The sequence below is a fragment of the Anthonomus grandis genome, chromosome 15, assembly GCF_022605725.1.
Source record: "Anthonomus grandis grandis chromosome 15, icAntGran1.3, whole genome shotgun sequence".
Classification (NCBI taxonomy): domain Eukaryota; kingdom Metazoa; phylum Arthropoda; class Insecta; order Coleoptera; family Curculionidae; genus Anthonomus; species Anthonomus grandis.
In genome coordinates, this window is record NC_065560.1 from 4,050,875 (window position 1) to 4,065,226 (window position 14,352).

General features: G+C 29.0%; 2 protein-coding genes across 9 annotated transcripts in view; one reads left to right on the forward strand and one right to left on the reverse strand.

Moving 5' to 3' along the window:
- LOC126745399 (ATP-dependent helicase brm-like) overlaps window positions 1–14,352 on the reverse strand; it is a 147,914-nt gene that overhangs the window by 101,222 nt on the left and 32,340 nt on the right. The window contains exon 1 of one of the 8 annotated variants that reach the window (XM_050453234.1): window positions 51–180. The exons of the other annotated variants lie outside the window; for them this stretch is intronic. The gene's annotated coding sequence lies outside the window, so the exon portion shown is untranslated. Of the gene's footprint in view, window positions 1–50; window positions 181–14,352 lie in introns of those variants that run through there. 8 annotated transcript variants of the gene reach the window in all.
- Window positions 166–14,311, forward strand: LOC126745411 (uncharacterized). Its single transcript, XM_050453254.1, has 7 exons — window positions 166–294; window positions 3,879–3,953; window positions 4,005–4,135; window positions 4,204–4,466; window positions 4,525–4,633; window positions 13,640–13,791; window positions 14,107–14,311. The coding sequence occupies exons 2-7, from the start codon at window positions 3,891–3,893 to the stop codon at window positions 14,244–14,246; spliced, it is 858 nt and encodes a 285-aa protein (XP_050309211.1). The 5' UTR covers window positions 166–294; window positions 3,879–3,890; the 3' UTR covers window positions 14,247–14,311.

Consider the following 14,352-nt stretch of genomic DNA (forward strand, 5'->3'; position numbering starts at 1 on the left):
TATGTGTGATATAAAAACAGACGCACAATGATCCTATTTATCAGCACGACAATAATCCTATTTATTATTAATTAAAAAATACGCCATCCGAACCGAAAGTATCGTATCTTATGTTTGTTATATGTCACTTAATAAACATTGGCCGTATGCAATCAGTCCAGATTAATTTGATGCCGCTTATTTTGAGTCATCGTAATCTCATCGCATAGTGCAGTGGCTGTTCCATAAGTTAAGTTGCCAGGACAAAACGGTTAAATATCAAGAGGAGTTATAAGTGCGGTCCAAATAAAAGCTGTAAGTATATAATCGTTTATTTATTATAGATAAGTGTTATCATGTAAGATAATATTGGCGTTATCACGTATGCTAAACTAAACAATTTCCCCGGTAGATTTCTGGAGAAAGTGGTGTACAAGCATTGGAGATATGTGAGTTCGCCATTTGTCAAGAACCTTTGAAATTTAGTTAGATAAATAGCGTTTTAAGTTCATTAAAAAATATATTAGTCACTCTGATTCGGTAAAATCATTTTGAATTATCACTCATCTGAGTCATTTTTAGGGTCTAATTAAATCATTAAAAAATATTCCAGGCAGTTGAGCTGTAATTTAACGAGTTTAGGAGGTCAAAGTTGACGCTGCAAATGTTGGATACACTATGATTCTTAAAAAAAATAATTACGCCACTTTGATTCAGTAGAATGACTTTCGGTTTCCACTAAATCGCTTACAATTTAATAAGTCATAGCTTATTAAAGTTAATGTTGTAAATTGTGACTCAAAAAATTTATTAGGTCACTCTGATTCAGTAAAATGACTTGCAGTTTCCACTCTATTACTTTCATTAAAAAAATGACTCCAGATAGTCGCCTTACAATTTAAAGAGTCATAGCTTTGAGTTTCTATTGAGTCATTTTCAAGGTCTTATTGAATCACTAAAAAAATAATTCCTGGCAATTGACTTATGATTTCATGAATTATAACTCGTCAAAATTAACGCTGTGAATGATGAATAAATTGTGAGTTTAAATTATTTAAAAAAATATTACGACATTCTGATTCATTAAACTGACTTTGGATTTCCATTGAGTCGTTATTAAGGTCTCATTAAATCACTAAAAAAACGTTTTTCAGTGAGCTGACTCACAATTTAATAAGTCATCGCTTGTCAATGTTAAGGTTGTAAATTGTGACTCTTCAATTATAAAAAAAATTATTACGACACTCTGATTCATTACAATGGCTTTGAGTTTCCATTGAGTCATTTTCAAGGTCTTACTGAATCATTAAAAAAATAATTCCAGCCAGTTGACTTAGGATTTCATGAATCATAACTCGTCAAAGCTAACGCTGTGAATAATGAATAACTTCTGAGTTTAAATTATTTAAAAAAAAATTACGACTCTCTGATTCATTAAAATGACGTCCCGTTTCCACTATATTATTTTTAAGGTTTCATTGAGTCATTAAAAAAAATATTCCAGGCAGGTCAATTACTATTTAATAAGTAATAGCTCGTCAAAGTTGACCTTATAAATGCTAAATAAATTATGACTCTGAAATTATTTAGAACTTAATTGCGTCACTCTGATTCATTAAAATGACTTTGGATTTCCATTGAGTCATTTTTAGGGTCTCATTGGATTACTAAAAAAACGTTTTCCAGTCCGCTGAATCACAATTTAATAAGCCATCGCTTGTCAATGTTAAAATTGTAAATTGTAACTCTCCAATTATTAAAAAATTTATTACGACACTCTGATTCATTACAAAGGCTTTGAGTTTCCATTGAGTCATTTTCAAGGTCTTATTGAATCATTAAAAAAATAATTCCTGGCAATTGACTTACGATTTCATAAATCATAACTCGTCAAATCTAACTCTGTGAATGATGAATAACTTGTGAGTTTAAATTATTTAAAAAATATTACGACTCTCTGATTCATTGAAATGACTTCCGGTTTCCACTATATGATTTTCAAGGTTTCATTGAATCATTAAAAAAATTATTCCAGGCAGTTCAATTACTATTTAATGAGTAATAGCTCGTCAAAGTTGACCTTATAAATGTTGAATAAATTATGACTCTAAAATTATTTAGAACTTGATTGCGTCACTCTGATTCATTAAAATGGCTTTCGATTTCCATTGAGTAATTTTTAGGGTCTCATTGAATCACTAAAAAAACGTTTTCCAGTCAGCTGACTCACAATTTAATAAGTCATCGCTTGTCAATATTAAGGTTGTAGATTGTGACTCTCCAATTATTAAAAAAATTATTACGACACTCCGATTCATTACAATCGCTTTGAGTTTCCATTGAGTCATTTTCAAGGTCTTACTGAATCATTAAAAAAATAATTCCAGCCAGTTGACTTACGATTTCATGAATCATAACTCGTCAAATCTAACGCTGTGAATGATGAATAAATTGTGAGATTAAATTATTTAAAAAAATATTAGAAGACTCTGATTCATTAAAATGACTTCCGGTTTCCACTATATTTTTTTTAAGGTGTCATTGAGTCATTAAAAAAATTATTCCAGGCAGTTGATTTAGTATTTAGTAAGTAATAGCTCGTCAAAGTTGACCTTATAAATATTGAATAAATTATGACTGAAATTATTTAATACTTAATGACGTCACTCTGATTCATTAAAATGACTTTGGATTTTCATTGAGCCATTTTTAGGGTCTCATTGAATCACTAAAAAAACGTTTTCCAGTGAGCTGACTTACAATTTAATAAGTCATCGCTTGTCAATGTTAAGGTTGTAAATTGTGACTCCCCAAGTATTAAAAAATCACAACACTCTGATTCATTACAATGGCTTTGTGATTTTAAATAATTAAAAAATTTACTAAGTCACTCTGATTAATTAAAATGACTTTCGACTTTCACTAGATTACTTTTGAGGTTTCATTGAGTCATTAAAAAATTATTCCAGGCAGTTGACTTATTATTTGATTATTGAAAATTGACGTTGTAAATGTTGAATAAATTGCGACTCTTAAATTATTTAAAAAACCATTACGACACTCTGATTCATTAAGATGACTTTGAATTTTCACTGATTCATTTTCAAGGTCATATTGAAACATAAAAAAAGTCATTCCAGGGATTTCATTTACGATTTATTGAGTCAAAGTTGACGTTGTAAGTGTTGTGTAAGTTGTGTGTTGTAAACTGCGAAATTATTCATTACGACATTAAAAGTTCATTACGTCAATAACTCTACTTATTCCATAATAATTACATTTGCTCTTTTTTGAGTTATGGCCGCATTTTAAAAATTTCTAACAAATCAACAATGTTTCATTTTTTTTAAAATTTAGTACATTTTTAAAAAACCCTGAATTTAGTCAATTTTTTGAAAAAACCATTGTTACATAAAATTGTCAACTTTTTAAGAAACATGTTCTTGACAAATTGATGAAGGTACCTTAAACCTTAAACATCTGTGCATTCACCAATTTATCAAGAACCTTTGGGAAACTTTGGGAGTTTTTGTAGTAATAAAGGTTCTTCATAAATTAGTGACTGCACATAAAAGAGCTCTGGTCTGTCAAATTTGTTTTGAGGCTACTTTGAATTGACTTATTTTAATAAGAATGTCAAAAACAAGTAACCTATCAAAAAACAAACAGACAATACAGAAATCTATAAATTAAATAATCCTATTGATAATTTGAGTATACTTTAAACGCCCAGTAACAAAATGTTCCTAATATATTTAAATTTTTAAACAGTAGGATCAATCAGCAAATTAATATAACCATCGCACATCGTTAGGTCATTGTATTCTCGAATATATTTTTAGCGAGAGCAAATGTTGGTTTAAGCACATTTTAATCAGTTATTAAACGGAATATTTCAGGTTCCTCCAGAAATGAGTTCCGATTTAGTAACATATTTGAATGTCGTGCTACCGATAGTAAAAGATGCTGGCGAGGTAAGAGTTTCATTAATTAGTAGTATTACTTTAAAATTTTATACATTTCAGTACTTTTTAACGTCAAAAGGAGAAAATATTGCGGTGACAAATAAAAGCGATACAGACTTGGTCACTGAATATGACAAGAATATCGAAGAACTGCTTCAAACTAGCATTCAAGAGAGATATCCTGATCATAAGTAAGTCATATTCTTCTCCTCCAGGTCTCTCTTTAGGTCACATTAGCAATTGAAGATTTTTTTTCAAGATTTATTGGTGAGGAAGGATCTCAAAAAGTAAGTGAACTGCCCAGCCTCACAGACAGTCCTACATGGATAATAGATCCAGTAGATGGCACCACAAACTTTTCAAAAAAACTACCATTAACAGGCATATCGGTGGCTCTTCTAATAAACAAAGAACAGGTTCTAGGTATAGTGTACCTACCCTTTTTAAACGAATTGTACACTGCTATCAAAGGACAAGGGGCGTATCTGAACGGAGTGCAAATTAGGTGTAATAACGTAACAGGTGATAATAAACCTAAATTGTACTATAGCAGCATTAAAGCAAACCAACTGGTTTTTAGAAATGAAGAAGGCATTGTTTGCTTACGAAATATCTGTTGCTGCCCAAAACGACGAACTGCAAAGCGTGATAATGGGAAGGCTCAACCGATACGTCAAGGAGGTCTTGGCGTAAGTAATGTTTCTCGAGGAAATTTGTGTTTTTGTTACAGTAATTTGTGGCGGTGTCGTTTGCAAATAATTTAGTTACATTCTGTTAAAAGAAAAATATTCTACACTGACATATTGATTAGTCAAATGATTTTCTACTAAGAAGCATTCATTCAGGGTGTGTAGTTTCTATTCAAAGACGTATGAAAACATAGTCCAACAGTGTCTTACTTTCCTCAGTTTAGAGATAAATAAAGTCTTTGAATTATCATTTAAAAAACTCTTAAAACTACTCAATTTTCCAGCTGTATCTCTACAGAACTTGGGATAACATGATGTATGGATGCTTCTGATCATTCTAAATTTTTTAACCTCAAAATGAGAGAGCTGTGCCTTCACCGAATTTGAATCAATATTAATAAAGAATCTTGATAAATTGGTGAAGGCACAGCTCTCTAGTACTTACAATGCCTTTTTGTCAACTGTATTTAGGCTTCGAACTTGGGAGAAGTTGATGTATAACTGCTTTATGAGCTCCTTTTGATTATAATTGCACTGATTAAATCGTAATTAACTGTTTGGAATAATTTTTTTAATAGTGCAGTAAGACCTTGGAATTGACGCAGTGGTCATTTACAATCATTTTATTGAATCAGAGTCAATTTACAGTTGAATCAATTTTACAGTTAAAATATACGTGAATTTGACATCCTAGACTGATGAAATCATTAGTCAACTGTCTGGAATAATTAAGTTTTTTAATGATTCAATATGACCTTGAAGTCGACCGTTCACCAAAATAAAGGTCAATTCCCGGGAATCATCATTTTCATTATTCAATAAGAATTGAAAATTATTCCGTCGAAATTAAAAGTCATTTTAATAAATCAGAGTGGCGTAATAAATTTTTTAATATTTAGGAGTCATAATTCATTCAACATTTACAACCTCTTGTTAGAGTTATGACTTGTTGAATCATAAGTCAGCTGACTGAAATAATGTCTTTAATGATTCAATTATACCCTGAAAATGACTCAGTAAAAATTCAAAGTCATTTTAATGAAACCTTAACAGTGATCCAGTGAATACCGGAAGTTTTTTTACTGAATAAAATTGATGTCATCTGTGACGAACTATGACTCATTAAATTGTAAGTCAACTGCCTGGAATAATTCAATAAGACCTTCAAAATGACTCAATGGAAACTCAAAGCCATTTTAATGAATCAGAGTGACGTAATCAATTTTTTCACAATTTCAGAGTCATAATTTACGTCAACTTTAACGACCTATAACTCTTTGAATAGTAAGTCAACTACCTGGAATTATTTATTTAATAATTTAGTGAAACCTTAAAAATGATTCAGTGGAAACAGAAAGTAATTTTACTGAATCAGAAAAAGGTAATTAATTTTTTTAATAATTTCATAGTCTTAAGGTATCCAACATGTTTAACGTCAACTTGGACATCCTAGAGTCATCAAATTATAGTTCAACTGTCTGAAATAATTTTTTTAATGATTCAATAAAACCTTGAAATTCACTCAGTGGAAATTCGAAGTCATTTTAATGAATCAGAGTAACGTAATCAAGTTTTAAATAATTTCAGATTCACAATTTATTCAACATTTATAAGGTCAACTTTAACAAGCTATTGCTCATCAAATCGTAAGTTAACTGCTTGAAATAATTTTTTTAGTGATTCAATAAGATCTTGAAAATGACTCAATGGAAACTCAAAGCCATTTTAATGAATCAGAGTGGCGTAATCAATTTTTTCACAATTTCAGAGTCATAATTTACAACGTCAACTTTCACGAGCTATAACTCTTTGAATAGTAATTCAACTACCAAGAATTATTTTTTTAATAATTTAGTGAAACCTTAAAAGTGATTCAGTGGAAACGGGAAGTAATTTTACTGAATCAGAATAAGGTAACTAATTATTTAAATAATTTCATAGTCTTAAGGTATCCAACATGTTCAACGTCAACTTTGACATCCTAGACTAATTAAATTATAGTTCCAGCTGTCTGAAATAATTTTTTTAATGATTCAATAAAACCTTGAAATTCACTCAGTGGAAATTCGAAGTCATTTTAATGAATCATAGTGACGTAAACAAGTTTTAAATAATTTCAAAATCACAATTTATTCAACATTTACAGCGTTAACTTTGACGAGTTATAATTCATTAAATCGTAAGTCAATTGCCTGGAATTATTTTTTTAATGATTCAATAAGACCTTGAAAATGACTCAATGGAAACTCAAAGCCATTTTAATGAATCAGAGTGACGTAACAATTTTTTCATAATTTCTCATATAACTCTTTGAATAGTAAGTCAACTACCTGGAATTATTTTTTTAATAATTTAGTGAAACCTTAAAAATGATTCAGTGGAAACAGAAAGTAATTTTACTGAATCAGAATAAGGTAATTAATTTTTTAAATAATTTCATTAAAGTATCCATCATGTTCAACGTCAACTTTGATATCCTAGAGTCATTAAATTATAGTTCAACTGTCTGAAATAATTTTTTTAATGATTCAATAAAACCTTGAAATTCACTCAGTGAAAATTCGAAGTCATTTTAATGAATCATAGTGACCTAATCAAGTATTTAATAATTTCAGAATCACAATTTATTCAACATTTACAGCGTTAACTTTGACGAGTTATGATTCATTAAATCGTAAGTCAATTGCCTGGAATTATTTTTTTAATGATTCAATAAGACCTTGAAAATGACTCAATGGAAACTCAAAGCCATTTTAATGAATCAGAGTGACGTAACAATTTTTTCATAATTTCTCATATAACTCTTTGAATAGTAAGTCAACTACCTGGAATTATTTTTTTAATAATTTAGTGAAACCTTAAAAATGATTCAGCGGAAACAGAAAGTAATTTTACTGAATCAGAATAAGGTAATACATTTTTTAAATAATTTCATTAAAGTATCCAACATGTTCAACGTCAACTTTGACATCCTAGACTCATTAAATTATAGCTCAACTGCCTGGAATAATTTTTTCAATGATTCAATAAAACCTTGAAATTCACTCAGTGGAAATTCGAAGTCATTTTAATGAATCATAGTGACTTAATCAAGTTTTAAATAATTTCAGAATCACAATTTATTCAACATTTACAGCGTTAACTTTGACGAGTTATGATTCATTAAATCGTAAGTCAATTGCCTGGAATTATTTTTTTAGTGATTCAATAAGACCTTGAAAATGACTCAATGGAAACTCAAAGCCATTTTAATGAATCAGAGTGACGTAATGAATTTTTTAATATTTAGGAGTCATAATTCATTCAACATTTACAACATCTTGTTAGAGGTATGACTTGTAAAATCATAAGCCAACTGACTGGAATAATGTCTTAAATGATTCAATTATACCTTGAAAATGACTCAGTAAAAATTCAAAGTCATTTTAATAAAACCTTAACAGTGATCTAGTAAATACCGGAAGTTTTTTGACTTAATAAGGTCATTTAAATTCACACAATTAAATAGGTCATTTTTGACAAACTACGACTCATTAAATTGTAAGTCAACTGCCTGGAATTATTTTTTTAGTGATTCAATAAGACGTTGAAAATGACTCAATGGAAACTCAAAGCCATTTTAATTATTCAGAGTGACGTAATCAATTTTTTCATAATTTCAGAGTCATAATTTATAACGTCAACTTTAACGAGCTATAACTCTTTGAATAGTAATTCAACTACCTAGAATTATTTTTTTAATAATTTAATGAAACCTTAAAAATGATTCAGTGGAAACAGAAAGTAATTTTACTGAATCAGAAAAAGGTAATTAATTTTTTTAATAATTTCATAGTCTTAAGGTATCCAACATGTTCAACGTCAACTTTGACATCCTAGAGTCATTAAATTATAGTTCAACTGTCTGAAATAATTTTTTTAATGATTCAATAAAACCTTGAAATTCACTCAGTGGAAATTCGAAGTCATTTTAATAAATCAGAGTAACGTAATCACGTTTTAAATAATTTCAGAATCACAATTTATTCAACATTTACAGCGTTAACTTTGACGAGTTATGATTCATTAATTCATAAGTCAATTGCCTGGAATTATTTTTCTAGTGATTCAATAAGACCTTGAAAACGACTCAACGGAAACTCAAAGCCATTTTAATGAATCAGAGTGGCGTAATCAATTTTTTCACAATTTCAGAGTCATAATTTACAACGTCAACTTTAACGAGCTATAACTCTTTGAATAGTAAGTCAACTACCTGAAATTATTTTTTTAATAATTTGGTGAAACCTTAAAAATGATCCAGTTGAAAAAGAAAGTAATTTTACTGAATCAGAATAAGGTAATTAATTATTTAAATAATTTCATAGTCTTAAGGTATCCAACATGTTCAACGTCAACTTTGACATCCTAGACTCATTAAATTATAGTTGTTTGAAATAATGTTTTTAATGATTCAATAAAACCTTGAAATTCACTCATTGGAAATTCGAAGTCATTTTAATAAATCAGAGTGACGTAATCAAGTTTTAAATAATTTCAGAATCACAATTTATTCAACATTTACAGCGTTAACTTTGACGAGTTATAATTCATTAAATCGTAAGTCAATTGCCTGGTATTATTTTTTTAGTGATTCAATAAGACGTTGAAAATGACTTAATGGAAACTGAAAGCCATTTTAATGAATCAGAGTGACGTAATCAATTTTTTCATCATTTCAGAGTCATAATTTACAACGTCAACTTTAACGAGCTATAACTCTTTGAATAGTAATTCAACTACCAAGAATTATTTTTTTAATAATTTAGTGAAACCTTAAAAGTGATTCAGTGGAAACGGGAAGTAATTTTACTGAATCAGAATAAGGTAATTAATTTTTTAAATAATTTCATTAAAGTATCCAACATGTTCAACGTCAACTTTGACATCCTAGAGTCATTAAATTATAGTTCAACTGTCTGAAATAATTTTTTTAATGATTCAATAAAACCTTGAAATTCACTCAGTGAAAATTCGAAGTCATTTTAATGAATCATAGTGACCTAATCAAGTTTTTAATAATTTCAGAATCACAATTTATTCAACATTTACAGCGTTAACTTTGACGAGTTATAATTCATTAAATCGTAAGTCAATTGCCTGGAATTATTTTTTTAATGATTCAATAAGACCTTGAAAATGACTCAATGGAAACTCAAAGCCATTTTAATGAATCAGAGTGACGTAACAATTTTTTCATAATTTCTCATATAACTCTTTGAATAGTAAGTCAACTACCTGGAATTATTTTTTTAATAATTTAGTGAAACCTTAAAAATGATTCAGTGGAAACAGAAAGTAATTTTACTGAATCAGAATAAGATAATTAATTTTTTAAATAATTTCATTAAAGTATCCATCATGTTCAACGTCAACTTTGATATCCTAGAGTCATTAAATTATAGTTCAACTGTCTGAAATATTTTTTTTAATGATTCAATAAAACCTTGAAAATCACTCGGTGGAAATTCGAAGTCATTTTAATGAATCATAGTGACGTAATCAAGTTTTTCATAATTTCAGAGTCATAATTTATTCAACATTTACAGCGTTAACTTTGACGAGTTATAATTCATTAAATCGTAAGTCAATTGCCTGGAATTATTTTTTTAATGATTCAATAAGACCTTGAAATTGACTTAATGGAAACTCAAAGCCATTTTAATGAATCAGAGTGACGTAACAATTTTTTCATAATTTCTCATATAACTCTTTGAATAGTAAGTCAACTACCTGGAATTATTTTTTTAATAATTTAGTGAAACCTTAAAAATGATTCAGTGGAAACAGAAAGTAATTTTACTGAATCAGAATAAGATAATTAATTTTTTAAATAATTTTATTAAAGTATCCATCATGTTCAACGTCAACTTTGATATCCTAGAGTCATTAAATTATAGTTCAACTGTCTGAAATATTTTTTTTAATGATTCAATAAAACCTTAAAAATCACTCGGTGGAAATTCGAAGTCATTTTAATGAATCATAGTGACGTAATCAAGTTTTTCATAATTTCAGAGTCATAATTTATTCAACATTTACAGCGTTAACTTTGACGAGTTATGATTCATTAAATCGTAAGTCAATTGCCTGGAATTATTTTTTTAGTGATTCAATAAGACCTTGAAAATGACTCAATGGAAACTCAAAGCCATTTTAATGAATCAGAGTGACGTAATCAATTTTTTCACAATTTCAGAGTCATAATTTACAACGTCAACTTTAACGACCTATACCTCTTTGAATAGTAAGTCAACTACCTGGAATTATTTATTTAATAATTTAGTGAAACCTTAAAAATGATTCAGTTGAAACAGAAAGTAATTTTACTGAATCAGAATAAGGTAACTAATTATTTAAATCATTTCATAGTCTTAACGTATCCAACATGTTCAACGTCAACTTTGACATCCTAGACTCATTAAATTATGGTTCCAACTGTCTGAAATAATTTTTTTAATGATTCAATAAAACCTTGAAATTCACTCAGTGGAAATTCGAAGTCATTTTAATGAATCATAGTGACGTAAACAAGTTTTAAATAATTTCAAAATCACAATTTATTCAACATTTACAGCGTTAACTTTGACGAGTTATAATTCATTAAATCATAAGTCAATTGCCTGGAATTATTTTTTTAATGATTCAATAAGACCTTGAAAATGACTCAATGGAAACTCAAAGCCATTTTAATGAATCAGAGTGACGTAACAATTTTTTCATAATTTCTCATATAACTCTTTGAATAGTAAGTCAACTACCTGGAATTATTTATTTAATAATTTAGTGAAACCTTAAAAATGATTCAGTTGAAACAGAAAGTAATTTTACTGAATCAGAATAAGGTAACTAATTATTTAAATCATTTCATAGTCTTAACGTATCCAACATGTTCAACGTCAACTTTGACATCCTAGACTCATTAAATTATGGTTCCAACTGTCTGAAATAATTTTTTTAATGATTCAATAAAACCTTGAAATTCACTCAGTGGAAATTCGAAGTCATTTTAATAAATCAGAGTGACGTAATCAAATTTTAAATAATTTCAGAATCATAATTTATTCAACATTTACAACGTTAACTTTGACAAGTTATGATTCATTAAATCGTAAGTCAATTGCCTGGAATTATTTTTCTAGTGATTCAATAAGACCTTGAAAACGACTCAACGGAAACTCAAAGCCATTTTAATGAATCAGAGTGGCGTAATCAATTTTTTCACAATTTCAGAGTCATAATTTACAACGTCAACTTTAACGAGCTATAACTCTTTGAATAGTAAGTCAACTACCTGGAATTATTTTTTTAATAATTTAGTGAAACCTTAAAAGTGATTCAGTGGAAACAGAAAGTAATTCTACTGAATCAGAATAAGGTAATTAATTATTTAAATAATTTCATAGTCTTAAGGTATCCAACATGTTCAACGTCAACTTTGACATCCTAGACTCATTAAATTATAGTTGTTTGAAATAATGTTTTTAATGATTCAATAAAACCATGAAATTCACTCAGTGGAAATTCGAAGTCATTTTAATAAATCAGAGTGACGTAATCAAGTTTTAAATAATTTCAGAATCACAATTTATTCAACATTTACAGCGTTAACTTTGACGAGTTATAATTCATTAAATCGTAAGTCAATTGCCTGGTATTATTTTTTTAGTGATTCAATAAGACGTTGAAAATGACTTAATGGAAACTGAAAGCCATTTTAATGAATCAGAGTGACGTAATCAATTTTTTCATCATTTCAGAGTCATAATTTACAACGTCAACTTTAACGAGCTATAACTTTTTGAATAGTAATTCAACTACCAAGAATTATTTTTTTAATAATTTAGTGAAACCTTAAAAGTGATTCAGTGGAAACGGGAAGTAATTTTACTGAATCAGAATAAGGTAATTAATTTTTTAAATAATTTCATTAAAGTATCCAACATGTTCAACGTCAACTTTGACATCCTAGACTCATTAAATTATAGCTCAACTGTCTGGAATAATTTTTTCATTGATTCAATAAAACCTTGAAATTCACTCAGTAGAAATTCGTAGTCATTTTAATGAATCAGAGTGACGTAATCAAGTTTTTAATAATTTCAGAGTCATAAGTTATTCAACATTTCCAGCGTTAACTTTGACGAGTTATGATTCATTCAATCGTAAGTCAATTACGTGGAATTATTTTTTTAACGATTTAAAAAAACCTTGAAATTGACTTATTACTAATTCAAAGTCATTTCAATAAATGGGAGAGACGTAATGATTTTTTTAATAATTTCAAAGTCACAATTTCTTCAATATTTTCAACGTCAACCTATAGCTAAATTATAGCTCAACTGCCTGGAATATTTTTTTTAATGATTCAATAAGATCATAAAGGTAATTCAAAGTCCTTTTAATCAATCAGACATCCTAAAATCATTAAATCATAACTCAACTGCCTGGAACAGTTTTTTAATAACGAAATTGACTCGTTTTGGATTCAGTCATTTTAATCAATGACTTTGTGACTCATTAATACCCCTAAAGTTCCTCAAAAGTTCTTGATAAATTGGTGTGATCATTATCATTGCGTTACAAGTCTTAGAGAGTTGCGCATTCACCCATTTGTCAAGAACTATTGGGAATTCATACTTCTGGTTTAAAGGAAGTTTAAATATTCGCTTCAGTGTCCTTGTCAAGCATTTTGTTCAAGTTCCTGGCCTGAACTTTTCCATTTGATTACCGCTTCAGACTAAACAAATCTTCAGGTTTAGTAAATGTTAGTAAAGTCAATCAATTTAAGGTGTCATTTCTCTTGCTTTCAAATGAATTTCACTCAGTATTTTTGTGGGAGTATATTAAGGTCAAGCGACAGTAAGATGCAAGATTTTTGTGTATTAAGGTACTCAAAAGGTACTTTCAACATATTACAAAAATAATTTACGTTCGCTTTACATTAACTAGTTGAACCTAATGTAGGATCCGTTGTCTGGGTTGTCCAATACTGGGTCAATGTTACGTGGCATCTGGACGACTGGATGCCTATCAATGCGACGGACTGTATCCATGGGATGTAGCAGCAGGCACGTTAATTGTCCAAGAAGCGGGTGGGATTGTTGCAGATTCATTTGGTAAAGTTCTAACGCGATCTTTCTAATCTTATATTGTCGGTAAAATGCCACTGTTTGTTTAAACGATAAAAATGTATAATGCAATGGCTGATGAAACAGCCTATCAATATTGCAGTAGCAAGCGGTTATTTAGTTAAGGATTAATATGCATATGGGTATAGCGCAATGTGGGTTCTACGTAAAAAAATAAATAAATCTTTTATAATTAAATATAATAATGAGGGTTTTTGTTTAATAGAGTGATAAAGTCGGTTAATTTTTTAAGTGCGAAAGGGATGAAAATTCATCTATTTTTATATAAGATTTTTGATTTAGGTAAGAACCACTTCGACCTAATGAGGCCGAATGTGTTGGTCACTGCTACAGAGGAATTATCGAAACGGTTCCTGGATGTGGCACGCAAAGCCGACGAAGAAAGGAAAAATATGCACGTGAGGCTAGAAACGGCTATTTAATATTGCACCTCCATTTTTTTTAATTAATGTAAAAATTTGTAATAAAAGTTAATATTTGGATAAAATCATCTTTCCTTTGATTTGCAAAAAAACCAACACATACTGC

Bases quoted from the DNA above. Each gene is read 5' to 3' on its own strand.
- LOC126745411 (XM_050453254.1), top strand. From the start codon at position 3,891: ATGAGTTCCGATTTAGTAACATATTTGAATGTCGTGCTACCGATAGTA. The intron at 3,954-4,004 runs GTAAGAGTTTCA...TATACATTTCAG, and splicing joins TAGTAAAAGATGCTGGCGAG to TACTTTTTAACGTCAAAAGG. The intron at 4,467-4,524 runs GTGATAATAAAC...ACTGGTTTTTAG, and splicing joins TAGGTGTAATAACGTAACAG to AAATGAAGAAGGCATTGTTT.